Source organism: Dasypus novemcinctus, chromosome 26 (assembly GCF_030445035.2).
Source record: "Dasypus novemcinctus isolate mDasNov1 chromosome 26, mDasNov1.1.hap2, whole genome shotgun sequence".
NCBI classification, from domain to species: domain Eukaryota; kingdom Metazoa; phylum Chordata; class Mammalia; order Cingulata; family Dasypodidae; genus Dasypus; species Dasypus novemcinctus.
Genome location: NC_080698.1, coordinates 47,638,638 through 47,665,596, shown reverse-complemented (window position 1 = coordinate 47,665,596; position 26,959 = coordinate 47,638,638). Strand labels below are relative to the sequence as shown.

Here is a 26,959-nt window from a genome sequence, read left to right as displayed (position 1 = left end):
AAGCATGCAGCACGCATTATAATCATAGCACACATGGGAGAAGTGTCTCTGCATAGACTACCCCCACCCTCCCACCTACCAAATGTTTGCAGGAAATTAAATTTCATATCAAATTCAAAATTTTAACATCAATTTCTCATTCCTTGTTGTCAGCAATTCTCACCTAGTGCAGAGAATTCGAGCCAAGGAGCACTAAGGAATCATCTACATTAACAAACACAAGAAAGAATACTTTGAGCTTTTCCCCACTAACAAGAAACCCTAATCCCAGCAACCCAGGCTTGAATTTAGATGAGACATGATCTTACCTGCACTTGTCACAATTGAGAAGGAAGCCATCCTGAGAAAGACCACAAGGACACCAGGTAGGAAGAGTCTCTCCTTCAGAGTTCGGGCTGTCTCCACAGCGTTCCTCTACGGGCGACGGCAGGCCATTCAGGTCAGAACGAGGGATGATCGTCTGGACAGGGGGAGAAGCAGGAGGTGTCGGAGGAGGAGGGGCTCCGTAATTATGATCCTGAAAATAAGATTTTTTAAATCAACAGTGTCCAAACACTGGCCCCTCTCTCCCCTAAAGTATGGTACATATGGAAAGAAAGAAGAAAGTAGTACCCTTTTTTTTTTTTTTTTTGCTTCAACCAGGAAAGTGATAAAACAAAATGCCAAGGTCAACTGGGACATAAAAAACAAGAACAATGATGCAGGGCTAGACGTCCGCTGGAGGCAGGGAAAAGGGGCAACTTCGTCATGCTGCATATAAACATTTCAAGAAAGTCACAATGTATAAGAATGGATTACACTCCAGGAAAATCACTGCTCTGGAGAGAAACAAATGCATACTCACAGCATAAGGCAGTCCTCGACACCCATGCCTCTGAGTGGTCCCATAATTATGAGTGGAATACACGCTCTTCTCATTAACTGCTGGACTAGCCTCCACAGATTCAGGGCTGCACAAAGGCGAAAAGCAACGCATGATAGCATAACACCTAATCTTCCCTTAAACTAATACTTTACTTCCCATTCTAACCCCTCCTCTTTCCACAACCACCAGCCACTAGAATAAGAGAAAGAACTCTGTGAAACAATCTGATTAACAGAACTAAGCCTATAAATAACAGTAGGCGTGTTATTAAATGTGAATTTGTGTGTGACATGAAGCCAGTACAGGCAGATGTCTCAAGGCAGGCACCTGGGATACAAGGTGTCCCTAATGACAAACACAAACGTACCAGCTGAGCGGGGAGTTTCCCCTAGAGAAGCCACTCTGGGCTGGTTTAGACTCAGAACTATTCTTCTTAATTGGATCTCTTAATACTTCCATGAAACCTCACATGACATTTGCAGTGAGTGAGATGATGAAAGTGCCTTCTGCACTGCCCCAGGGACCAGGCCCTCTTCCATTCACTACCAAGACAGGATACCCTGAAGAAAGTACAGGTAAAAACAATGGCATCTTATATTTATCATACCTCTTATCTTGATGAACCCCCAAACACCTTTCAAAAAATTGCGAGTAATAATTTCTCATCCACCAATGACATGCAAGCATATTAAGGACATAATTATTTAACAGCTGCATGGTAATACCACGGAACTTAAAAATAATCAAAACTGTACTTGGAATTTCTATTAGTCTGGTGACAAATAACAGGAGTAGCAGCAATCATTTTATAATTGCCCACTATTTGCTAGGTACTGTATATATATGTACATATATATATATATATATATATATGAATTCATTTAAACTTTGCAACCTCTAAACATGGTAAATACCACCTGATTTTTACAAAAGGGGAAGCTGAGGCTATGAAATTAGGTGGCTTTTCCAAGGTTACACAATGACAGAGCCAGGATTTGAAACCATTTTTGTCTGACTCCAAAGCCTGTGCTTTTTCTGCTATGCCTCTTGGCCTGGAAATGAGGATTACATTCTACCTTTAAAGAAAATAGTATGAGATCTTAAGTCACCAGACTTAATGAGAAGCTCAGTTTAGTATCTGTGCATTTTCATTGAGTGGAAAATAATCCCTTATAGCATAATTTATTATAAAAGGATTACAAATGTATTCACATTTAGAAATTTAATGTAAGCCTTTATTTGATAATAAAAGGTACAGCTGACAAAGGACAAATTTCTGATTGTTAACAGGAAAGGTTTGAGGGAATTTTGAAGGAAAGGAATATATGACACTGCAAAACTGAATAATGGATTCGAAGTAATTTAAATTAATCAGAATAGAGATTCACAAATTAGAAATTCCAAGAACTAGCAAAACTCAACCTTAGAGACCAGTGGGTCTTTTAGAGAATCAAATAGTACATACTGTCTGCTTCAAGTAATTTCTATCTTTCCTGCTTGGAGATATACAGTATACAGTACTTGGCAGGAATAAAGTGTGCAGTTCAACATGGTGCAATGTCAGTTGAGAAGTGAGGGATAAAAGAAAGTTGCAAGATTCACATCCAACTCACCCAGTTATATGCTCCAAAACTGTGAGAAGGGATCTTATTAATAACCAGCAAAGGTAATTTCTAGGTGAAGAAGAACTTTAGACATAGGAAAGTATTCTCTGTTAGTGATGTGCATGCTTTTATTACTTAAAGAGTGTCTTCGAGATGGGAACGGGGAGCAGGGGGGACGGGACAACACACCAAGATAATTGGAACATGGCTCAGTGAAAGGCAATCAGCTCTGAGTATGAGGAAATAGGTGGGGTTTTCTAAATGACACTAAAGGCAGATAAGTATTAATAAAATGAAGGAAGAATTTAGTTTCTATAACGGAGAGTTAACAGAAAGTAATATTTTTACACAATGCTGTTAATTGACTAGATACATTACTAGGTAAACAAGTATTCCAAAAAGCTCTAGATTTTTATTTGTGAGCTTTTATATCACTGACACATGGGGTGAAATATGACAGCTATTATTAGGAATGGATTATCTTTTTTTTTCTGGAGGGCGGGGACAGGAAAAAAGAAAGTTGCATGAAATAAAAGATGGCCATGGAGATGGAGCTATGTTGGTTGTATCTTACCCATCTCCCAAACTGGGTAAATTTGAACATATGCACTTCATGTGCAAGTCTAGGAAATAAAAATAAAATGTAGACTGTGGAGGTTAACAGGCCATCCCATTGCAAAATACTTTCTAGTCAAACATAATATTTAATATACATTGCTATATATGCCAAATACTAAAATTTAATAAGTTTATATCTTTTGATGAGGAAACTCAGAAATTTCCAATATTAGTCATTGAGCAAATACAGTCATTAGAGATTGGCAGATAACTATAAGATTTTCGAGAAAATTCCCTGACATAGATAAGCCCTAATCTAAATTTTAAAGTATAAATAAAAAATCTGGAGTGTTAGGATAGCATCTCTTTATTAGCCAACCACTTAATGCAAATATAATTGTAGCTGTCATTCCATGTTTGAATTACTATGACAGGTGGACACATATATAGAAACCATGCTTACAGCAGATATGCTCCATCAGTTCTAAGTATAATATGTAACCTGCTGCTATGATGTTACCCCTCTTGGAAAATGTCTGAAATTCTGTTAAATTCAGAAAAATCTTTGCTTCTTTTGTTAAATCTACAGGTTTTCCTACAAATATACAAAAAGTGCACACTGCACATTGTTTCCATCAGATGAAAAATCCCATGAGGTGTGGTCTAGGATTTTTACATAATCGGGTATGATGCCCTTCATACCAGGTTTAATCTTAAGAGTGCCTAGCATAGTGGCATTTGCATGATGAAGTATTGTCAAATATCAATTACTTAAGAGAATAGTACATAGCTAATTTTTTTTACATTCTCTCCCTTTGTAGAAATACTAAGTGAATCACAATGTAATTAGTTGTGACCACAACATAAGAAACCCATTTGGAGATTACGGATGAAAATCTTTAAGGAAATTCTAAGTACACTATAGTTAACAGAAACATTGCAGCCAAACTTTTGGACCAGAAGTATTCTTACTTTTGCAACTACTTCTGGACCCTCTAGCTACATTTCTGGGCAGTTAATATGCTATAGTCTGGGAAGGATGCCAGTTTTAGGAATAATTGCTATGGGTCATTTTCTTATCTATTAATCCAAAATGCACTGATTTAACCTCTTTGTTGAAATTCCTCACAAAATGTTAATGCTGTCTATCTATATAGATTGTTAGTCAATCTATATAGTAGGAGATTAGCAGTTGACCTTATAGTAACTGGGCTACCTACAAATGCAGGAAAAAATTTTCAAGTATTTTGTTTGGCAAACAGTTCTAAAATAGGAAGTTTTGGCTATTGGCATAGCGAACTCTCTTTGGCATGCAAAAATCAAACCCAAAACCACACAGGAAAAAATTCCTGGAAGGAACACAATCAGGCTCCTCCCCACCCCATACCTTCCTTCCCTTTTATATGCCAATAAGCCCGAAAACCTGTGATCAATTATAGACTACCCCAGAAATACTACTTCTTAGGGAAGCTTTCTTTTAAGTCTTCCTCTTTAAGGTACTAATTTAATCTTAGGTGGTTTTGTGAAGAAATACATATGTTTTTAAATAATATTCTCAGTTTTAAGGAGAAAAACCACTATTAATCAGGGATGCAGTTGAACCCAGAGTACTGGTACAGTTGCTTTATGTGGCTGAAGGGGGAAGAATCCCCAGGGCCTGTGAAGCTGGCAAGAGAAACAGGGGAATTAGAGCAACACCCACCTCACTCAAGAAGTGGCTGTGGGATCAAGAGTCTGAACTGGACCTGAACATATTCAAAACACCAGGATTTTTCCAGCCCAGACCCTAATCCCTGGTACTGCCTGGAATAGACTTGGCTTCTGGGGGTGTGCTGCCCCCTAGGCCCCTTGGGTCTCTTTCGCTGGACTTTCACATCCTGGTGTAGTGCCACTTCGTCTTGAAAGGTAGGGGGCTTCCACTTCCTTTCTGTAAGCAAGGAAGATTGGGTACAAGGGAGGTAAAAGGACAAAAGGGGGAATCTGTGAGCAGGGGGAATTTTGGACAACTTAAAAGAGAAGGGATACAAAAAAAGCTAAAATTTTAAAACTGTGAATAATAAATAAAATTATATAATGAAGGCCTACCTTCACTGTCATTTAAATTCTTCAAGAATTGAGAGTCTATTTTAGGGATTGGGTTTTGTGACAAACTTTGAATTCCTAAAGCTGCTCTTAGGTGAAAGAAAAGTTTGGTACCACTGATCTTGAAGGTCCTCTTTCTAGGCAACCGGTATTATAAAGAACAGACGATACTGCTCTCCATGTTTTCTACCCCAAATGTCAGAAGAAGGTCTAAGTAACCTGCCCATATAAAGTTTCAAGTTTTAGCCACTTTACTCAATAACAATGAAAAGTACATAGGAAGAGGCCTTCAAGGAAAATCAGTTGGAGAACATCTCCTTATCTACCTCCATCAGAATAATCATTAACTATACAGAAGCAGGTAGTGACACCTACTTTATTTCAATCTTTCCCACCCTTCAAAATAAACAGAAATGTAATCACTACTTTGCAAACTTAATCCTATTACTTGCCCAGAAACCCCTCCCCAAAAGTTCTTTTCCTCCCCCAATTCCTTTTTTCCTCCAGTTTCTCTGGGGGAAAAGGGAAAGGTCTAACGTAATTTACAACTACCAATAGGACAGGCTTAGTGTAGAAAATACTACATATTTGTTATTAGATACCCAGATATCCAAAAGAACATTGTCTCCAAACAAACTGATTATACGCCTACTAACTAGGAAATAGTACTTACTCTGATCCAGCAGCCATATCTGAGTAGGATGTATCTGGTGTGGTGACTTCCAGAGGGATTGCAATGTTCATGACGTCCAACCCAGCAGATAGTGGAAATCACGGGATCCAATTAAGGGAGACTGACCACTCTGAGAGTGGGGGTGCGCTGCAGAGCCTCAAACAACATGTTATGGACATGAGGAATCCTGCCACAGAAAAGGAAAATATCAGTAACCAAACAGTTCTTTAAATTTATCCTAAATCTTATTCAATCTTTCTTCCCCTTTTTTGAACAAGGTCTTTGAGGGATAACTTTGAAACAAGCACAGCATGGGATCTACTCATTGTCCTATGTTTACTAGGTACTTCATTAATATTCAACAAAGTGAGGTAAAGCAAAGTTACGCTCTTTTCATTCCTATTTTTTTTTTTTTGCCAAAGGGAAAGTAATAGACTGCCTTCTCAAAATAGGCATATTTCTCCTATTCTACCACTATCAACAAAATTTTCTGGCAGCTTAGGACTTATTAGAACTAATAGGTATTAGGATATAGGATAGTTAAATTAGATATATTCTAATTTAACTAAAATTCCTTAACAATTCAAGATCTTCAATTTAATTTATTCTCTGGGTCACAAATAAATGCAGCATTACGTGCAGTCAATAACATTATTTCTTTCCAATTAAATATGATGATAAAAGAGATCACACTGTTGTTTATATTTGATTTAGTATAGCCGTTTCTTACTGCCTTCCTTTGTCACAAAACACTCTTCTTTTATACCATTTCATTTGAACCGTGATTTTGGGGAAGATGAAACTGACTTATCTTAACAACTGTATATACTAAATTATATACACTGCCAGATATGAATAAACACACAAATCACAAAGAATAAAGTTTCATGATAAAGGTTAGAAATTTTGTACGCAAAAGCACTGAGAATACCTCAATTTGGTATCATAAACCAATGGAATTTGGGAACTGAAAGACTCACAAACTAAGTGTAAGCAAGCTAAAGTAGATTTAGGAATTTGGGGTGTAGTGCAAAGGGGAAAAAGTGTACTTTTGTTGGGTTTTACATGCATGGTTTTATATTAATGTAAAAATTATTCAAAGGATGAAACAATAATTTTATTTGGGAGGGAACAAAGTAAATGTGAATAAAAGACCCAAATTTAATAGATTTTTGCCAAAAAAAGAGGAAGATACAAAAAAGCAGGACATTGATTCATGGTAAGGCAGGCAATAGAAAAGTCAAACCATTACTGATACTAAAACAACAACAACAAAAACTAGCTGGAATGAAAAGTACATGATATTGAGTTAATCCATGGGATTAATGCAAATTTTAAAAGATGGACAATTTAAGATGCTTGAATCTTATTTTAATATATAAAACAACTTAACGTTGGTAAGACTACTATTTGTGAATGATGAATCAGGCAAAGACTTTTTAAGACTGCCTAAAGATAATATTACTACTTTTGTGTCATTTTTTAGAATGTTAGAATAGATATAAACCAAGCAGATCTCCTGGCAATGGATCTCACCAAATGAATCTAGAATTCTCAAATCTGGGTGTAGTAACATATCTGGTCCAAAAGAGAGGTGACATATTGCGAGACTTGGGGGGTACTAAAGTGCAAAGGAAGACAAACCTAATCAATTACTTCCTTGAAGCTCATAAAAGTGACTGATAAAACTTTCTGCCTTTGGGCCTATCCTACACATAGGGTAACAAATAAATGGATGGTAACAATAAATGTATACAAAGGGAGATGGAGACAGTTCATCTCCCAAGCATATAGAAATTAAAATAAAGTTTACAAATGACAGAACAGAAAGCACTTATCAATTAAGCCCAAAGGACATAGTTAAAATACTGGGGATTGTTGGTTCCAACTCTTTCTTTAATTCTAGGTATCGCTGTAAAGTTAGGATTAAAAAAAAAAAAAAAAAGCCTAGAAGTTACCTGACCAGAATAATCAGAAGAAAAGTCCAATAATGATCATACCTCTCTTGACCAGTACAGGGAATCAGAATCATGTGTCACACTTTCAGTAAGGGACAAAAAAGGTTACCCAATGCCCTTAAAAACCCTTTGTCACAATCACTACTGTTATTTGCCAATTAAAAAACGTGGACTTTAGGTAAAAGACAACTTATGAACCTGAGCTGGTAGTTTTTTCTGAAAATAATTTTTAGATGATATGTTAAAAAAGAAAAGATAGAAACACTACTTCAGATAGTATCTCTTTCATGAATGAACAAAGATGATCTCTTCATTCCTTAATGGAAACCCAGGCCAGCTATTTTGGATAATTGATAAACAACTTTAGGAAACATTAAGTAGCTAACCATAAATTTTTCTTTCATTAATTCCTCCATTTTCCTTTTGTCTTATTTTATATGACTTGTTCTTCTGATGAAGGCACTCATAATAGCTTAACTTGGTCATCTGATTCTAACCCTGAGAAGAGTTCCTTTCCTAAATAACTCCCTATGCAAAATGTAGATATTAAAATATTAACTGGAGAACCTTTAACAGATCATCTATATGTAATATTATTGTACTATAATCACTCTAGTTTAATAAACCTAGACAAGAGATTCCTAGTATAGATATTCAAGTTTAGTAGTTATTAATTTATCATACTCTGGAGGAGATATGTCCTAGAGAGAGTGAAAAGAATTAACTCCCACATTGTGGGTACCTGATATTTACTGAATGAATGGCCATCCACCATCATCTCAACTTATGATTTTAGCATTCTTTAAAATGTAAAAAAGAAATAATTTATTTGGTTTAGTCACCTTTTTATAGACCTCTGAATATGAAGTCCCAAAAAATTATCTGCCAGTAGCTCTGAACCTAGAAAAAGTTAAGACACAAATTAGTATAGAAAGAAAATAACACTGATGGGCACACAGAATGGAATTTTATGGAAATCGTACTTTAATATAATTTTGCTTGTTTTATTTCTTTGCAATGCCTTATTTATCAACCTATTTTCCATCTAGTACTTTATCTTTGTCTTCAACCTTTCTATCTTATTTTTCTGCAAAGCCAGAACCTAAACAAAGGGTGGGGGAAGGAAGTGATCTTTAACTTAAGTGGTAAATACCTTATTACATAAGTGGCGAATTCTTCTCTTTCCCTTCAAGTTGGAATTATCTCCCACTTCTCAAGGGATCTCTTCTATCTCTCTCATGACCTCTTTCCAAATTCAGAGGCTTTTTAAAAAATCAAATCTCCAAGCTGCTCTCCAGACTGACAAGGGCCTATCATCATCTATTTTAGGTGCAATTCCATATTACTCCCCCCCCCCTCAATATTACTTCTTTTCCTCACTGCATCCTACTCATTCTCTTGTGATAAAAGGAGTCAGTTCTATTTTAGGTCAATTCCATAATGGAAATATGCTGAAAGAGAAGCCAACAATTCACCTTCTACTCTCCGAAAAGAAAGAAAAATAGGTGATGGGAGTGGATGTGGCTCCAGCAGCTGAGTGCCCACCTCCCAAATGAGAGGTCCCAGGTTCGGTTCCCAGTGCCTCCAGAAAAAACAAAAATATACAACAAGCAAAACAAACGGAAAAACCAACTCAGGGAAGCCGTTGTGGCTCAGTGGTTGAGTGCTGGTTTCCTACATAAGAAGTCCTGGATTCAATCTCTGGTCTCCAGTACCTAAAAAAATCACAAAACAAAACCCCCAGAACTTTTAGGGAAAAACAGGTAATTCCCCTTAAGTTCAGTGACTTCTCAAAGAAGTCAAATTTAACATTAGACAGAATGAGTTATTAACACCTGAAATGTTAATAATATCATATTCATGGAAAGAGCTGTTCATGAAATTCTAGTTACCAAGCATTAGAGAGGAGATACGCACTATTTATGTTCCTATATTATGAATTTCTAAATTAAAAAAAAAAACTGGAAAATGAACTATACTTTAGAAACAACATTAAAAGGGTATACTAAGAAGTATTATAAAAATAAAAGGTATTGAAGAAAACACAGAAATGAGCAAAAAAATAATACAAAATAAATCAAGTATATTCATCCTTAAAGCAAAAGCAAAGAAGAAAGTAAAAAATAAGAAATAAGGAAGGACAGGAGGAGAAAAGAGAAAAAAGTATATGGGTGTACAGTAGGGGGAAAATGAATGCACCAGAATTTCAATGTCATATCAATTTAACTATTTCCAGAAAAATTCATCAAACTCTACAGGAGCACATTGGGATGTTCTTAGATTTAGAAGCAGATCAAGAACCAGCCATCTCCCTGTACTATCTTTTGAGGAATCTCCATGTAAATAGTTTCTAGGGAAAAGACTGTTAAACACAATATGCCAGAAATGGTTTATAATATGTCTTTTTTAACTGGGTTCAGAAATGGCCAATAATCTATCTTTCTGATAGTCTCCTCTCTATATGACTTGCTTAAAGCACCAGACTTGTGTGATCTGTCTGGTCACTCTCAGAGATGACAAACAAAAAGTATTTTAAGAACAATTCCAACAGAGATTTCAGAGAAAGAAATTGTATCAACCAGGTGAGCCGGAAGCAGCTGGGAGACAAGAGTCCAATAAACAGCCAATCCACTGAAAGAAATTCAGAACAAGTCTGATTCAGTAATCCTGTGAAGAGGACTGGCAGGAAGAGGAGTGCCGCTTTAGAAAGAGAACAGGCCTCATATGCTTCAGACAGTCTTTGTACTGAGGCTGTGGACCTTGGCCATTCTCCCAGAAATGATGCAATCCTGATGAACAAGATCTACTGCCAGAGAGACAATTGTTAACAGCCTATGCAGACAGCAACTCAGCCAAAGAGCAATCTCTGATCAACTCCATAAACCACCAGAACTCCAAATCTCTCTTTTCTTTAATTTCAGTCTCTGACAAAACACATTGGTGAATATATATTTAGATATATTATAAATGGAAACCAAATTCTCAAAATGTCCCTTTTAATTCCTTTGGCTTTAAGATACACATTATTCATCATCAAAATTTTAAATAAGAGACTATGAGCATTTTTACTTTTATGAAGAATATAATTCTCCAAGCGTACTAACAGCAAGCTTTTTACATGGGAATTTTACACTTATTTTTCTCACTCTCATATGAAGAAGTTTTCAGAGCTAGAGGCTTTCTTAAGTATGATTTTCATACTTTGAAATCTAAATTATGAGATTTCAGAGTAAGGACAAAGATGCACACTCACTAGTTCAGGGTCAAAAGGTATATTTTACAGCTATTTTTGAAATGATGTGACAATGTTAAATTGAGGGTAAGGCATATTAGAAAAAAATAGCAACTCTATTATTACTCAGGCTGACATAAAAAGTAGATTGAGCAGTTATCACAACGTTATTTACAACATCCACATTTCTTAAGGATAACAATATTACTTCAGAACTTACAAAAGAGTCAATAATTATTTTCATCTTATTAGCTACAACTTACTATTTTAGAATTCAACCTAAAAATATACTTGATTTAACCCCACCCCTAGAATCTTCATTTCCCAGGGCCTGGTTTCTTTCTCACTCTCTACATTTATCCTAGAGTTCTAGTAACAGGTTGTTCACATAGTATTGCTATAAAATAAAATAGTAAGTTTGTTCTTTTTACTTACTAAACAAAAGCTATTACATACAACAAGCCTCAGTTTTCTAAACTCCAACTAGCTAGAAGCCACAAGTATCTTCCTTTTGAAAGAATCTTTAAACTAGGACTCACTAACATAGGAACATCCTGAAATCAGTATATTCAGCCCAATCTACTATTTTTTCAAAATGTATACCACTAAACGAAAATGAAGAGATGCAGAATAATTCTGAAGTGCTTTAGATATCTTTTATAGGCCAATACATGAATACATTTAAAATAATTAAAGAGAAGAGGGAAAACATTTCAGAAAAATTTCAACAAGGATTAAAAAAAAAGTCATTAATTTTAAGATTCAATTTCTAACCAACTGTTCAAAGCTTTGTTATATATGCAGGCTACCTTTATTCTTAAAACACTTAACTATACTTCATCAATTTCTTTCATTTGAATGACTTTACAAAACAGGAAAAGGGGAGATGGGAAAAGAGTATTAGAAGCTTCTTTTGCATGATGATTACCACCCTCAACTTAATTTTTAAATCACAGAACAGTTAAAAATGCAATAAACAAATGTATTTTACGTACATAACCAACTTATTTTAAGAACTCATATGGGAGCTGCAGTAGTTTAATCTTTTATCTCCGGCCCAAACTAAAATACCTAATGTAAAAACACTGCAAATATATACATTGCCATATAGCTTTTCATCTTGGAAGAAAAAGTAATATCAGGAGTTATGAAACTTCAGTTCTAGTAACTAGTTTGCTGAATTAAGGAAAATCATTTACATAGATGAACCTTAAATTCCTCAAAGTAAAATCTTCACTGGGTTTCTTCCTTCTTTATTTTTCTATGAATCCTGGTGTTGCCACCAGCTAACCAGCTTAGGCAATTCATTTACTGTCTCAAAGTCTCCATTTTCTCATCTGTACAACAGAAAGAATAAAACCTGTTCTGTTGACTCATAGGTGCAGATAGACTAGCCGCTAATAACCTAAATATGGTTAAAAATTATTTTTACTCTTCTCCAATACTGTATATTTTAAATTTGCTACAGTAGACAATCTGGAAAGAGAAATCTTGGAAACAAGAATGAAACAGAGACAGATTATATTATAAGCACTGGAAGACATAATAAGAAATAGGAATTTTTGAAAAAGGAGATGAATTCTAGGTGGAGAAATTGCTCAGAAGGTCCATGAAATAAGTTCATATAATTAAGACAGGTTAAGTTAGGCTTACAAGCAAGTTAAAGCAGGCAAAGGATCTAGGATGAGTTTAAGGCTGAAGAGAAACAAGAAAAGAGAAATAATGGTTGAGGCAAACATTAAAATAGACTAAGGAAACATCATGATTTATTAACTTAAGAGTTAAAATACAAGCTTATTTTTTCCCTCTTCTACTTCAGCAGCTGTTTATCCCTTGGCTCCTTTGCCTAATTTATATTCCCTTTTGGGACTACTGGGCTTTGGTACAACAAACCCATGCACATAAAAGCTCTGAACTGACTAGGAATAGGAAATAACAAAAACCCAATTAAAAAAAAATCCTATCTTAATCCATAGTTAAGAATTTCTTTCCCCATGAAAAATTTCATTAATAGCAAATACCAGAGGTCAAAGTTTACTTAGTAGTAGTTGGGGGGGAGGGGGTAGTAGAATAATAATACAAACAATAAACAATGAAACCAAATACTAGGATCCTAAATTATTTTAAGTTGACATTGAAGAAAAAGAAATATTTATAACACAATTAAAATATGATAAACAGACGTTTACTGCTAAAATAAACAAGCACGCACTCTGTATACTTAACAAAAATCAGGAAAAATTTAGATTTCTAAGTACCAAATAAAGGTGACACTCATAAAAATTAGATTGATTTTACCTCTTTGGAGAGCTATATTCACATCATCTTGTGAATGTCCAGTTTCACCGTGTTTTGAGGCTCTGAATATGCTTTAAAAGACTTACCAGCCATGACTGATAATATTCACTACTAGATAGCAACAGAACCCCACAGACTTCTACTCTATACTTGTCTATTTCTTCAGGCCTCTTTCATTTTTCAAACCCTAAAATGGAAAGCAACTTTACTTGCTTTGAACAAAGTGTGATATGTATGTTTTTGAGGCATTAATACCTGTATGTATACTCTTTCAGTAGTTTAGGCAAAATCTCCCCAGTTCATAAAAAATTTAGCTTTAGTATTTAGAGTCTAATTCATTACTTTACAGATGAAGAAGCAGAGCACCAAAAAGCTTAACTTGTATGAAGTCACACACACAGTGGTAGAGTTAAGAAGACAGAAAATTTAGATTTTAATACATATTTCCTATTTATTAAAGCAATTACCACTACTTTAGATAGCAACATCTGAATTGAAACTATTAATTTTTAAAATTACATATCAATTATTGGTGCTATGTTAGACAGAAGATTAAAATTCTTGGCTCTGGTGATTTGTAATATCTAGATTTGTCCCTCTTCTCCTTCCTTCATTTATTTGACAAGCAGGAAGTGAGTACCTACCCTGTATAAACGCTATGTTAAGTGCTATTTTAAGACGTTTCTTTCTTTTTTTTTTTTTTAAAGATTTATTTATTTATTTAATTTCCCCCCCTCCCCTGGTTGTCTGTTCTTGGTGTCTATTTGCTGCGCCTTGTTTCTTTGTCCGCTTCTGTTGTCGTCAGCGGCACGGGAAGTGTGGGCGGCGCCATTCCTAGGCAGGCTGCACTTTCTTTTCATGCTGGGCGGCTTTCCTCACGGGTGCACTCCTTGCACGTGGGGCTCTCACGCGGGGGACACCCTTGCGTGGCACGGCACTCCTTGCGCGCATCAGCACTGCGCATGGCCAGCTCCACACGGGTCAAGGAGGCCCGGGGTTTGAACTGCGGACCTCCCATGTGGTAGACAGACGCCCTAACCACTGGGCCAAAGTCCGTTTCCCAAGACGTTTCTTTTATTCAAGTAGGAGAACGTTGGTAATTTTTGAAAGCTCTTTAGGTTTGCCTATGTGCCAAAAGTTGCATTTTCACAACCATAATGGCATAAATAAACCTAATGCCTGCCTTTACAATTAATGAGTCAAATTCTGAAGGGAAACCAACACTCACCTCTAAAGGAAAAGAAAATCCAAACCATTAGTTTACCAGTGACACAGAAGAGTTGCTTATAGAAACAGGTTTACAAAAAAACACACACAAAAAACCTTAAGATGCTTTAGACAAAGCTTATCATTGGTCTCATGGAAAATTCTATGAAGAACGAAGGCCAATAGTCAGCAAGAACTCTGAAAACACAAAAGAAAAGAACCTGACCATACATGTTTTGTGATTACCTGGCATACCAGGTGGCGAAATATACAGCAGTGAAGGAATTTAACCCTATTGCTCTGTAATGTGTTTTTTTCATTTAAGGAATGTTTTGGGCATCTTTCTGTATGAGTATGTACAAATTTACTTCTTCCTCTTCAAATGGTGGCACAGTATTCTATCCTATGAATCTACTATAATTTAAACTGATCCTCTGCAGGTGGATGTTTAGATTGATGTTAATTTTCCATAAAATAAGCAATGCAGCACTAAAAGGTTATGAACATATGCCTTATTTATACATGTGTACAAACATTTCCTCAGGATAAATTTCTACAAGCAGAACTGCTAGAATGGCATGAGCATATTTAACTGATGCAAACCACCCTCCCAAAAGTTAATATCACTTCACACTCCCACAAACATTCCAATTCACGGCAGGAAGGCTAAATTTTCCTATAAGAGTTAAAAGAATTTCAATTCCAACTTTTCTCATGCAGTTCTTTCCTTACAAAATTCTCAATTGTTAAGGAAAACCCTAAAATAAGAGTTAACTTCAAATTCGCAACAATTATGTGATAATGTTTTTTATTATCCTCTAAAATTCTCACATACTAAATAGGAGATCTCAGTTGCTTTTTCACTAAATTTGGGCTGGGAATCTTCAAAAGAAGACAGCATAAAAGCAGTATTTCAAAACCAAAGTATCTTCTTATAGTTGTCTCACTGGATAACTTTCAATTCTTTTAAAAACAGAATGCACCAAGCACTAAATTTCTTCTTCCTGTAATGACAAAACAAATTGTGCTAGCCATCTGTAATCTAGCTGGCATCTGTAGGATTCTTACTGAAAAATGCAAGTAAACTATCTACAAGACCTGAGATTTTCCTTTCTAAATGGTTATTAAAGCTCTGTTCTAACTCAACAACAAAAAGACAATGCAATTTAAAAATGGAGTCAAGACTTGAATAGACATTTCTCCACAGAATATATACAAATAGCCAAAATCACATGAAAAATTGCTCAATCCAATTAATCATTAAGGAAATACAAATTAAAACCACTCACCCACTAGGGTGGCGATAATAATAAAAAAAGGAAAATAAGCGTGGTGAGGACGTGGAAAAATTAGAACCCTTATACACTGCTGGTAGGAATGTGGAATGGTTCACCCACTGTGGGAAACAAGTGGCTTCTCCAAGAGTTAAACAGAGAACTACCAGATGACCCAGCAATTCCATCCCTTGGTACATACCCAAAAGAACTGAAAAGATGAATACTCAAATGTCTACAAGCATGTTCAGAGCAGCACTAATCACAACAGCCAAAAGGAAAATACCCAAATGTCCATTAATAGATAAATGGAAAAACAAAATATGTCAAATGCTTATAATGGAATATTATTCAATCACAAAAGAGAATGAGGTACTAATACATGCTATAAAGGGGATGAACCTAGAAAACATTATGCTAAGGGAAAGAAGCCAGATACAAAAGGTCACATACTGCATGATCCCATTTGTATGAAATATCAGGCATAGATAAGTTTATAGAAAGAAAGCAGACTGGCGGTTGCCAGGGGCTTTATGATTCCAAGGGTTACATCAGAGCAATGAAGTGGTCTCACTATCTCTAGGCTCTCAACCCTCTAATCTGTTTTGCAGTTCTGTTTTTTTTTTAAGATTTATTTTTATTTATTTCTCTCCCCTTCTCCCTCTCCCCGTTGTCTTCTCTCTGTGTCCATTTGTTGTGTGTTCTGTGTCCACCTGCATTCTTGTCAGGTACCACCGGGAATCTGTGTCTCTTTTTGTTGTGTCATCTTGCTGCATCAGCTCTGTGTTATGTGCAGTGCCACTCCTGGGCAGGCTGTGCTTTTTTTGCATGGGGTGGCTCTCCTTGCCTGTGGCTCAGCCCTCCGCTATGTGGCACGGCACACCTGGAGCACAGCAGCACTGTGCAACTGTGCATAGTCTAGCTCACCACATGGGCCAGGAGCCCTGGGTACCAAACCCTGGACCTCCTATATGGCAGGAGGACACTTTATCAGTTGAGCAACATCTGCTTCCCTTTCTATAAGTCTTACATGACATTAAGCCTTCTAGAATATAACATTGATCATATCATTCTACTATTAGCCATGGCTCACTAATGCTACTGGGTTGGTTCAAACTCCTTGGCCTGAATAGAGTAAGACCTTGTTAATTAACTAACAAAATTTCCACTTTCAAAATTTCATTCACATCATCTATCCAATTTCCTGTATCTATTTTTTAAAAAGCTTATAAAAAGAAAAATTTTCAAACAAATACAAAACCAGAGAAAACCACAGATAATCTCCATGATCACTACTCAGCTTCAATCTATAATCAACTCATGGCTAATCTTATTTAACATATAACCTGTGCCAGGGTTATTTTATAGCAAATCCCAGAAATGTCAGTGTGCACATCATATCTTTCCTGAGTGTAACTGTCCTTTGTTTATCATAACAATGGGTGATAAGAATATCTAAAAGGGACTTTGCTTATCATAATGATATGGTCGTGATGATAAGGAAAGAAAGTTCATTATTTTTTTTACAAAAGTTAAGATGAATAAAAAGCTAAATGCACTCCATCTATTGTTAGATCTGTTGAATATTTAGGTTTTGTAACTATACATTTATGGCTATTTAAAATGTCTTAATCATTGACATGTCCTAAGAAAAAAATAATTGTAAGCCATTATTTTTAATGAGTTTTGTGATAAAATTTACTGCATTCTTGGGAATGCAAATTCCTTATAGCAGAGCTAACTGCAAGCATAAACATGACCCACAGCTGTGACAAAGCATTCCTATATATGCTGGATGTCAATATATAAAAAAGGGTAAAACATAGGAGAGAAAAACACACCAAAGCAGGTAGATAAAGGGAATGTGATAGTCCATATAAGAGATGGCTCCAGATATGAGGTTAGTGAACAGTTGTTCTCCTCACTTTCAGTAGTAAATTAGAATTAAGAAAGTCTTAGAGTGTTGACAAATTTAGGGCAAATGACCACTGAGGCTTATTTTCCAATGGGAAAGTAACTCAGTAATAATGAAGCATGCCATTGAACAAAAACATCTGGGATGTGTATGGATGATTCCTATTTGACTATGACGCATACACATCTTAAAATCCAGTTACTGGAAAATAGGCCCACATCACAGTCAATACAAATATATTTAACACATTCTAGTACTACTAACTTACTATAAACTATGTTTATAATAATGAAAATAAGCCTAGAATAATTTATAATTAAAAAGTAACAGGAAGGAAAACAGTGACCAACTCAAAGAGACACTACTATAGTTATTTTATTGTCTTCTTTAATCATATCTTGTTTTCTTGTCATATCAGAGTTTGTCATAGCTCTTCAACCATATAACTCCAAGCAGAGTCATAAATTTTGGCATGGAATATTATAGAGTAAAACACAAAGCATTTTAGGTTTCCATGTATCATTTTACTACTTCTTTTGTTAAAACATCTTCTATTTAAAAACATTTTTCCTGAGTAAACTATTTCCAAACACTGAACATTATAGTTTTTGAATGCTGTGATAGCCAATATAAAAACATTTTTAAAAATTCCATGTCCCAGATTTTAACAAATCTCTTACAGACTTCCTCTTACTTTAGAGTAGTGAGTGGTTCCCAATAATTTTGGATGAAATTTTGTTTTTTGAAAGTATAAAAATATTTATCTGTTAATTAGGAAAACAGAGTAAAAAAATATACTATAAATTTGTTAACAAAGCAGATCCAATACTCCTGGCCGATTGTCCAAGAATAATGTTTACAGAGAACCGGCAACACTTCTCCATAGGATCCTTTCACTTTATGTCCTTAAGGACTATTATCTATCATTAGCCAAGATAAGAATAACAATTTATACTCAGTTAAGTATATCAGGTGATACTAAGGGTGACAAAAAAGGGAAACAAAGAAGACCCCTCCCTGCTTAGACCTAGTGAGCAAAACCACCATGAAAAACCCACCTCTGAAAGCAAGATATCCTCATACACACCCCAGAATTCTAAAACATGACCGATGGCTCTTTAATGGCTTTAAGATTCCTTAAGAATCCACTAAGAGTCAAGACTGCTTTTCACATTTTAAATTCCAACTCTTCTCTCATCTGTGTATGAAAGCAAGAAGGAAATACATTAATTCTTCATTTGCCCTAGTACCAATATTCAAAAATTGGTCCTGGTTTAACTAGCTTGTTACTGTTTCTCTAGTAGATTTCAAATTAGTATTTCTTAGCTACTACTTGACCACAGATACTTAGGTGAGTTCCTACCAATCCTATTTACTTTAGCGAACTGGTCAAAGGAGGCAGTATTTGCCTTAATCTATTCTTTGAGGGGACCTACAATAAATGTTTATCTGGCTATCAAACTATTGCCAAAATACTAATCTACTAACCAAAAATGTTGAAGACAAACGTTTAGGAACCGCTAGTCACCATTCCTTACTCTCTGGAAGTACAAATTCTTCAGCATATCTTGACTTCTAGACCTGCTATTAATGCCTTCCTTTTTTCATTTCCTTAAAAGTATTTTCTTTTGAAAAAATTATTGAGCTTATCAGGTACAGCAGATTGTGTATCTATGCTAAGATAATAAGTAAAACTAAATAGGCTTCAATCTCTAGAAGAAAATTATTTGAATTTTCAAAAATAAAAATGGAATTCAGACCATTTCTTTATGATAAGAAAAACAACTGTGTTTACAGATGAACATCATGGTGCTTATTCAAATACATAAAAGAGGTAGGGGGCACTTTTTCAGGCAAAATAATCAATGGAGTCTAGTACCTATTATTCTCTGAGGAGTCCAATCCTAAGGAACCTGTAGTTCTTAACCTTTTTGCAGGGTGACCACAGACTTCCATGAGAATCTGATAAAAATTATGAATAATTTCCTCAGAAAAAGAGACAAAATTTGATGTAAAATTTCTAGGGACTCATAGGTCTGTCTCTGTTCTATATATATGCCCTTTCCTGAATTGCAGCCAGTCTGGGATATAGGATGCCTGTCACTGACTGAAGAGTAAGTTATAGGTTTTCGGAAGAGTACAATTAACTGCTTATTTTTTTTTTACTTTTATACCAAGGAAGCCAGAATTTACAATCATTCTAGTAATGGCTATCTTCCAAAACAAACCTATCTATTTCCTTTCTCTATCCCTATTTCCAGATCCAGGCGGTTCCAGGCAAAGAAACCTAAAGAAAAACAGATCATCAGGAAAAGGATTTGGCTCAACTGATAGAATGTCAGCCTACCATATGGGAGGTCCAGGGTTCAAACCCAGGGCTTCCTGACCTGTGTGGCCACCTGGCCCACGCAGGGGTGTCCCCTGCGTAGAGTAGCCCCAAGTGCAAGGAGTGCGCCCCTCAAGGAGAGCCGCCTGTGTGAAAAAAGTACAGCCTGCTGATGAGTGGGCCACACACACAGAGAGCTGAGGCAGCAAGATAATGCAACAAAAAAGACACAGATTCCCCGTGCCGCTGACAAGAATGCAGGCGGACAAAGAAGAGCACACAGTGAATGGTCAGAGAGAGCAGACTAGGAGAGGGAGGGCCGAAGGGGAGAGAAATTAATGTAAAAAAATAAATCTTAAAAAAAAAAAAAGTACAGATAGGTAACAGTGGAGGTGATAGGTTCCTTAAATACAGTAGGTAATATGAAAAAAAACTCAGGAATGATGCACACTTGGCTCATCCCATTACTAGCTATATGATCAATCCAAGGCTTAAATGCAATTTGTTCATTTGTAAACAACCCCAGTGAAGTATTGAGAATTAAATGAGATAACCTTTACAAAATAATCTAGCAAGATACTTGGTGCAGTGCAGGTACCCAAATTTGGTATATAGGGCTACAATCTTAGGTAAGACAACAGATGTCAGGAGGAAGACAAACAGGAACTGTTTTCATGGTACCAAGGCAATAGTACCAACTGGAGCAATGAAACCTACCACTGGAATCCTACAGTAACTTGCCAGGTTCACTAGCACTAAGATTTGCTAATAGTGGCAGAATAGTCTGCACACTTTGCCTGTTAATTTTCTTAAAAAATCTTGACTGGCATTGATCTGATATATTTTTTTTTAAAGACTTTTTGTTTTTCTTTTCTTTTTTTTTTTTTTTAAAGATTTATTTTTTATTTATTTAATTCCCCTCCCCTCCCCCGGTCGTCTGTTTTCTGTGTCTTTTTGCTGCGTCTTGTTTCTTTGTCCGCTTCTGTTGTCATCAGCGGCCCGGGAAGTGTGGGCGGCGCCACTCCTCAGCAGGCTGCCCTCTCCTTCGCGCTGGGCGGCTCTCCTTATGGGTGCACTCCTTGCGCGTGGGGCTCCCCTACGCGGGGGACACCCCTGCGTGGCAGGGCACTCCTTGCGCGCATCAGCACTGCGCATGGGCCAGCTCCACACAGGTCAAGGAGGCCCGGGGCTTGAACCGCGGGCCTCCCATGTGGTAGACGGACGCCCTAACCACTGGGCCAAAGTTCGTTTCCCTGATCTGATATTAAGGTATCTTTTCAGAAATTTAACTATTTCATAAAATGAGAGGTACTGTATAACGAATATATACATTATTAACCCATTTGCTTCCTTAATTTTCCTGTCAGGAGTGCTTTCCAGAACCTGCACAGATTTCTTTCAAATATTAAAATTTCCTTTTCAGTATAAAGGCATTATGTATCTATGTAGTCACTCTATTTTTCTATTGATTGGAAACACCATGTGATGGTCAAGAGAGGAAATGGGCTTAAAGGCAAGTAGAACCAATGGGAAAGACTGAATGAAATATCTGAGTATGCTTCTGCTTTAGCAGAACACACCATAGTCAAGTTTTATTTTAGTTTTTTAAAACTTTTCATTATGAAAAATTTTAAACAAGTATAAAAGTAAAATTGTATAAATAACCTCCATTTACTCACCACCCAATTTCAATAATTATCAACTCATGTCAACTTACCTTCATCTATTATCTCTGTTAAAGCAAACCCCAGACAACATTTCCTCCATAAATATCGAAGTATGTATCTCTAAAAGATAAAGATTCTTTTAAAAATAAAAATGTGCATTTCCTGTTTTTTTTATGGGGACAGATAACTTCAGTCTGCCACTTTGTTCTCTCCTAGAACTTCCATTCCTATAACTAAAATGTTATCCTTCAATCTGAAATAATTTTACCACTCCTCCGTCTCACTCCAATCCCAAAGTATTAAAAAACAAACAAACCTCGATTAATGAGCAATCTGGTGTTAAATAGGTTTATCTGTAGACACTTATATAAAAGGCAGATACCTTAAAAGTCCAGTTTTAAAAAAATTACTTGAACTCTGATTAACACACATGAAGTGCCCTAAAGCCACTTTAAAGAAGACAATTTCTAATAAAGCATGAAAAGGGCTCTGGATCCTGAAAAGGAGCCTTGTTTTCTCATTACTCTCTTAAAAATTTTTATGTGCTTATAATAATGGTAATGTATTTAAATAGTATATGGTGGTATACCTGTAAAGTCAAGAGGCCTCAAACAAATTTGGTTCTTTCCATATAACCAGTGGATCCACGAAAATCAGGTGCTATTTACAGCATGTGAGTATTGCTTATCCTAAATAAGGTGCAGAGTTCAGAGAACTATCAAGAAATAATCATTCATAATAGCTTAAAAAAATAAAAGCTAACATTTACTGTATGCTTACTTTGTACCAGCCACTGTGCCTTTTATCACTTGACATGCACTATCTCATGTAACATCTACAACTTTATGAGAAAGGTACTCTTTCTATTTGGCTAAAGAAGTAAACTCACCCAGTTAAGAAACTTATACAAGGACAGAGCAAGAAACCAGCAACTTAGAATTCAAAATAAGGTTTATCCAAACCAGAACACACATGCTCTTAAATCACTAATGTTTCATTCATATGACATATATTGATTTAACACCTTTTAGCCTATAATATTTTACATATTAGAATGTAACACATATTGCCAAAATGTGATAGTGACTTCTTTTAGATATCTTAATTAGGAATGTTGCAAGGAATGTAATATTTAACAGGCTTGAGACCTTAAAATATTTAATATCTTAAAATTACATAATAAAATAATTTAAATTTTAAGTGGTAAAGTTATAAAATAGATGACACCATTTCTAAGACAACATCTAAACTTCAAGGCTAAGGGTGAACCATTCCAGATATATTAACTGAGGAGCTATTACAGTGAGACCAGTGTCCCAAGTGGCATCACATTTAAGTACCAGAAATCACCAGAGACAAATGGAAAACGATCTAGCATTTATAGAAACAATTGTTCTAAAGGAAGGGTTTATCTTGAACTTTTATACTAAGCCAAGAAATTCTAGTTCCTAAAAATAAAACTCCCTCACCCATGAAATAAAAACACAACAGTTAAAAAAAAATTAAAAAAACACATTAGTTATTGAAAAATCCATAAAGTCTTAGTAAATAAACTAATTTAAATGTATCTTGTGTTGTAAGAGAAATATCATGACAAAATATCACTTCAAATATTCATGATGAATCTGTCTAAGTCCTACATATATGGGACTGAGAGAGAACACAGTTCAAGAGACTAGGACAGAAGCTAGATTTCCCTGACAATACCCAGTTTGTACATTTCACTTAGTAATCATTTCAGTATCTTAAATCTATAAAACAAAAGTTAATTCTTAAAAAATTCAAAAGTGAAATGAAACAAACTTTACTGTGTATCATGTTGGCCGCATAACCACGTAGAGAGGAACTACTCCAAATGATTTTAAAGCACTGTAATCTGACTGCATATCCTTAGAGGTATATACCCTAAGGGCAAAGAGAAATGAAAAAAAAAAATCAAAACAAAAATCACCCATGTCAGTATTCATTCATTTTCAGTAATCATTAGTATATTCTAAAATTGTTGTATGTGCATGTGTATTATGGGCCAAAGTGAAAGAGAAATTATGTTGGTGTTAGTGGAAACAAGGACATTGGGCATGGGGAAGAGGAGAAACAGATAAGGCTTATGTAAGTATCATGTAATACTGAATTTGAAATGGTAGTTACCAAGTAGTAGCTACTGAAAGAAAGAAAGAAAAGGAAGAAAAGAAAGGGAAGGAAGGGAAGGGAAGGAGGGAAGGAGAAAAGAAAAGAGGAAAGAAAGCATTTCCTAGCTCTGTGATTTCTAAATAAATACCATCTTCCACTAAAGAGAAGAGGGCTTTTTGAAGAAACAGCAGATTTCAAATTCGGGGAAGGAAATATACAAAATGATCCTATAAGCAAAGAAAAACAAAAGACTAATGAGAATGAGTCAAAAAGAGCCAGGTGGGACAATGTGAAAGTCAAAAAGAATAACTTTAAGGACTGAAACACATCAAAGATGTTTAAAATGTAAGTACATAAGAAAAGAAATAATAATAACAATACTTCACAGATCACCTCTGGAGGGTGCTAGGTTACCAACTCATTTTGAAAACTGGTAAAAAAAAAAAAAAGGGGGGGGGAGCGGAAATAAGGACTTCTCTTGCCTTTTTGTATTCAAACTGTATCTTAGGGTAACCAAATAATAAATGAGGGCAGTGAGTTTCTGTTTAAGGAAGTAGTTTAGATAATAAATGAAGTGATACAATATAGCCTCTTTGCAACCATAAAGGAAATAACAGATCTAGGCCAATGGTTCTCAAAGTGTGTCAGAGAACCCCTGAAGTTCCTGAGATTGCTTCACAGGGTATATATGAGGTCTTTTCTTTTACAACTACATATCTAAGTGAGGCCAGATTTTCTTCATAGTTTTCAACCAAAACAACTTATCACAACAAATTAAACACAGAAGCAGTTATGAGAAAGCAGCTGTCCTCTATTAAGTGAAACATTAACGATATTTGCAAAAATGTAGAACGATGTCACTCTTCTCATATTTTAATTTTTCTTAGAAAATATTGTTTTTCATAAAATTCATGTTATGCTAACAGGATTACTATTATTTTTATATTAATTGTTTTTAAAATTTCTCAGTTTTAATACCTGATATGGTAATCATTGATAACTAGAACCCACAAAAAAGCTTTTTGGAGTCTTCAATTTTTAAGACTGCAAAATTTGAGAATGGCTGAGTCAGGCCATGAAAATCAATGGCAGCTTAACATCACATAGACAGGTGTTATTAACTCTACGAAGAGCACTATTATGAAGTAGGCTTGCAATCTAATTTACATAAATACATGTATACTAATTTACATGAAATATAGAGGGTTGCTCCTAATAGAATGTGTTCAATGACATCATGAAGATGCAATCTTCAAAGTCCAAACAGACAAATTTCTTCAAGTACACTGTATGAAAATGAGAACCTATAAATTAGAAAGACTCAAACTCAACAATCAAATGCAATATATGACCCTTATCTTGATCAAATGGAATCTTTTAAACTACTGCTTAAATAAAATTCAATGGGAGTCCATTTTTCTATTCCCCCTATTTTGTTGTATTTGGAATTTTTTCATTAAAAATTTAATTGAATCTACACCCACCCTCTCTCACCAATAATTAAAAGGAAAAGAAAAAGGCACCGTATCATTCTAAGAACTGAACATTTGGAACTGGGGGAGGTAAAGAGTTCAGAAAAGCCAGATGAATCCTAAGAAAGAGGAGACTCCAGAATCAGGAGAGCTCTATAAAGGGAAACTGGATTGCTAGGTAGTGGCCAAGAGTTCCATGATCCTCTATAATTAGGGAAGCACATAATTTATTGGTCCAAACTGGGGCATTTCTGAGAGTAAAAGTGGGTGCTATTATTAATTACACCAGGACAGCAGGCATAAACCAGGACTGTTCCAGGGAAACCAAGATTTATAGTCACTCTGTAAGACTAAAAATTTTATCACTTATACGTGATATTCAACTCAAAATTTTCTGTAACTATTTTCCACAGAAACATATTCCTGATGTTATAAAGCTGGGGGAAAACTAAAGTATGCTACAAAAATAATTACCTTTCACCTATCTTTGATGGTTCAAGGTTATTTCATAAAGTGGGGGTATGTCTACTTCTCTTCTTGTTGCTCAGGGTACTCTGCAAACTTCCAGCCATTCCTTTTCAAGCCAACTGGTCATGATAAGCTGTAAAAGGAAGGTTATTAACTTACACCAGAGTCTTGCTTTTCTAAAAATACATGTTTTCCCACGGGCCTCCACACTGCCCAATTCACGATGCAATATATTATTCGTAGCAACCCTTCAAGTCCTAATAACCTAGGGTGAGGTAAAAACATCTGGGCCAGGCCAGCCACCCTAAGCTCCAAAGTAAGAGCCTTGATGTTGGCATTATTACTTACTTAGTCTAAGTGCTAGAGTATAGGGACTTCTGAGATCTATTAGAATTTAGTATAATTTTCGGTTTTTGGAATTTTAGTAAATATCTGGTTTTAATACTACTTATGTAAGGTGCCACTATTAAGTGACTGCTTAAGATGTGAACATTTTATGCCACTTCATAGGATTTCAAATACTGAGTAAGATTTTTCAATAAAAGAAGCTTAAATATGAAAAAATGAGAGAATTTGGTATGTAGACCCTAAAATTTTTAGCTGCCTTGTAAAATGTGCATTGATTCCATCCCATTCTACCCTTATTTTGTTGAATTATTAAAGCTATGACATTGAAGTTCTAATTGCCACAAAGTTATACTTAATGAACAAGAAAAGTAATTAAAAAAAAAGACTTCAAAAATTTAGACTTGCTCCTACATTTTCCTCAGACTTGCTGATTTTTTAAAAAAAGGGATTCTACCTAATATTTTTTAGGCTGGGGACATCAAGACACATTTACCTTCCATGGTTACAATAGTTTGTGCCACAGAAACTGAGAAAATAAAAATTTGTGCAGTCATACAATGTAATGCTACATTCAGTATGCAATAAATTATGCTGCCTCAACTGCCCTTCCTTTTGTTCTTTTTAAAAAAAGATTTATTTATTTATTTCTCTCCCCTCCCCCCCAGTCCCAGTTGTCTATTCTCTGTGTCTATTTTGTTGTGTCGTCTTCTTTGTCCGCTTCTGTTGTTGTCAGAGGCACAGGAATCTGTGTTTTCTTTTTGTTGTGTCAGCTCTCTGTGTGTGCGGCACCATTCCTGGGCAGGCTGCACTTTCTTTCACGCTGGGCAGCTCTCCTTACGGGGCGCACTCCTTGCGCGTGGGGCTTCCCCACGCCGGGGACACC

General features: G+C 35.6%; 1 protein-coding gene across 50 annotated transcripts in view; it reads right to left on the bottom strand.

Moving 5' to 3' along the window:
- SETD5 (SET domain containing 5) overlaps positions 1-26,959 on the bottom strand; it is a 72,772-nt gene that overhangs the window by 38,098 nt on the left and 7,715 nt on the right. For 4 of the 50 annotated variants that reach the window (XM_071212188.1, XM_071212181.1, XM_071212183.1 and 1 more), the window contains exons 2-7: positions 8,583-8,640; positions 5,783-5,969; positions 4,730-4,954; positions 1,233-1,425; positions 845-950; positions 309-460 (exon numbers count right to left, since the gene is read on the bottom strand). In XM_071212188.1, the coding sequence (XP_071068289.1) occupies positions 309-460; positions 845-950; positions 1,233-1,324 (350 nt within the window). In that variant the 5' untranslated portion in view covers positions 1,325-1,425; positions 4,730-4,954; positions 5,783-5,969; positions 8,583-8,640. Of the gene's footprint in view, positions 1-163; positions 205-308; positions 518-844; positions 951-1,232; positions 1,426-2,478; positions 2,554-3,043; positions 3,093-4,729; positions 4,955-5,782; positions 5,970-8,582; positions 8,641-25,734; positions 25,862-26,959 lie in introns of all 50 variants that reach the window. The other 46 variants (XM_071212184.1, XM_071212182.1, XM_071212190.1 and 43 more) reach the window with 26 other exon arrangements.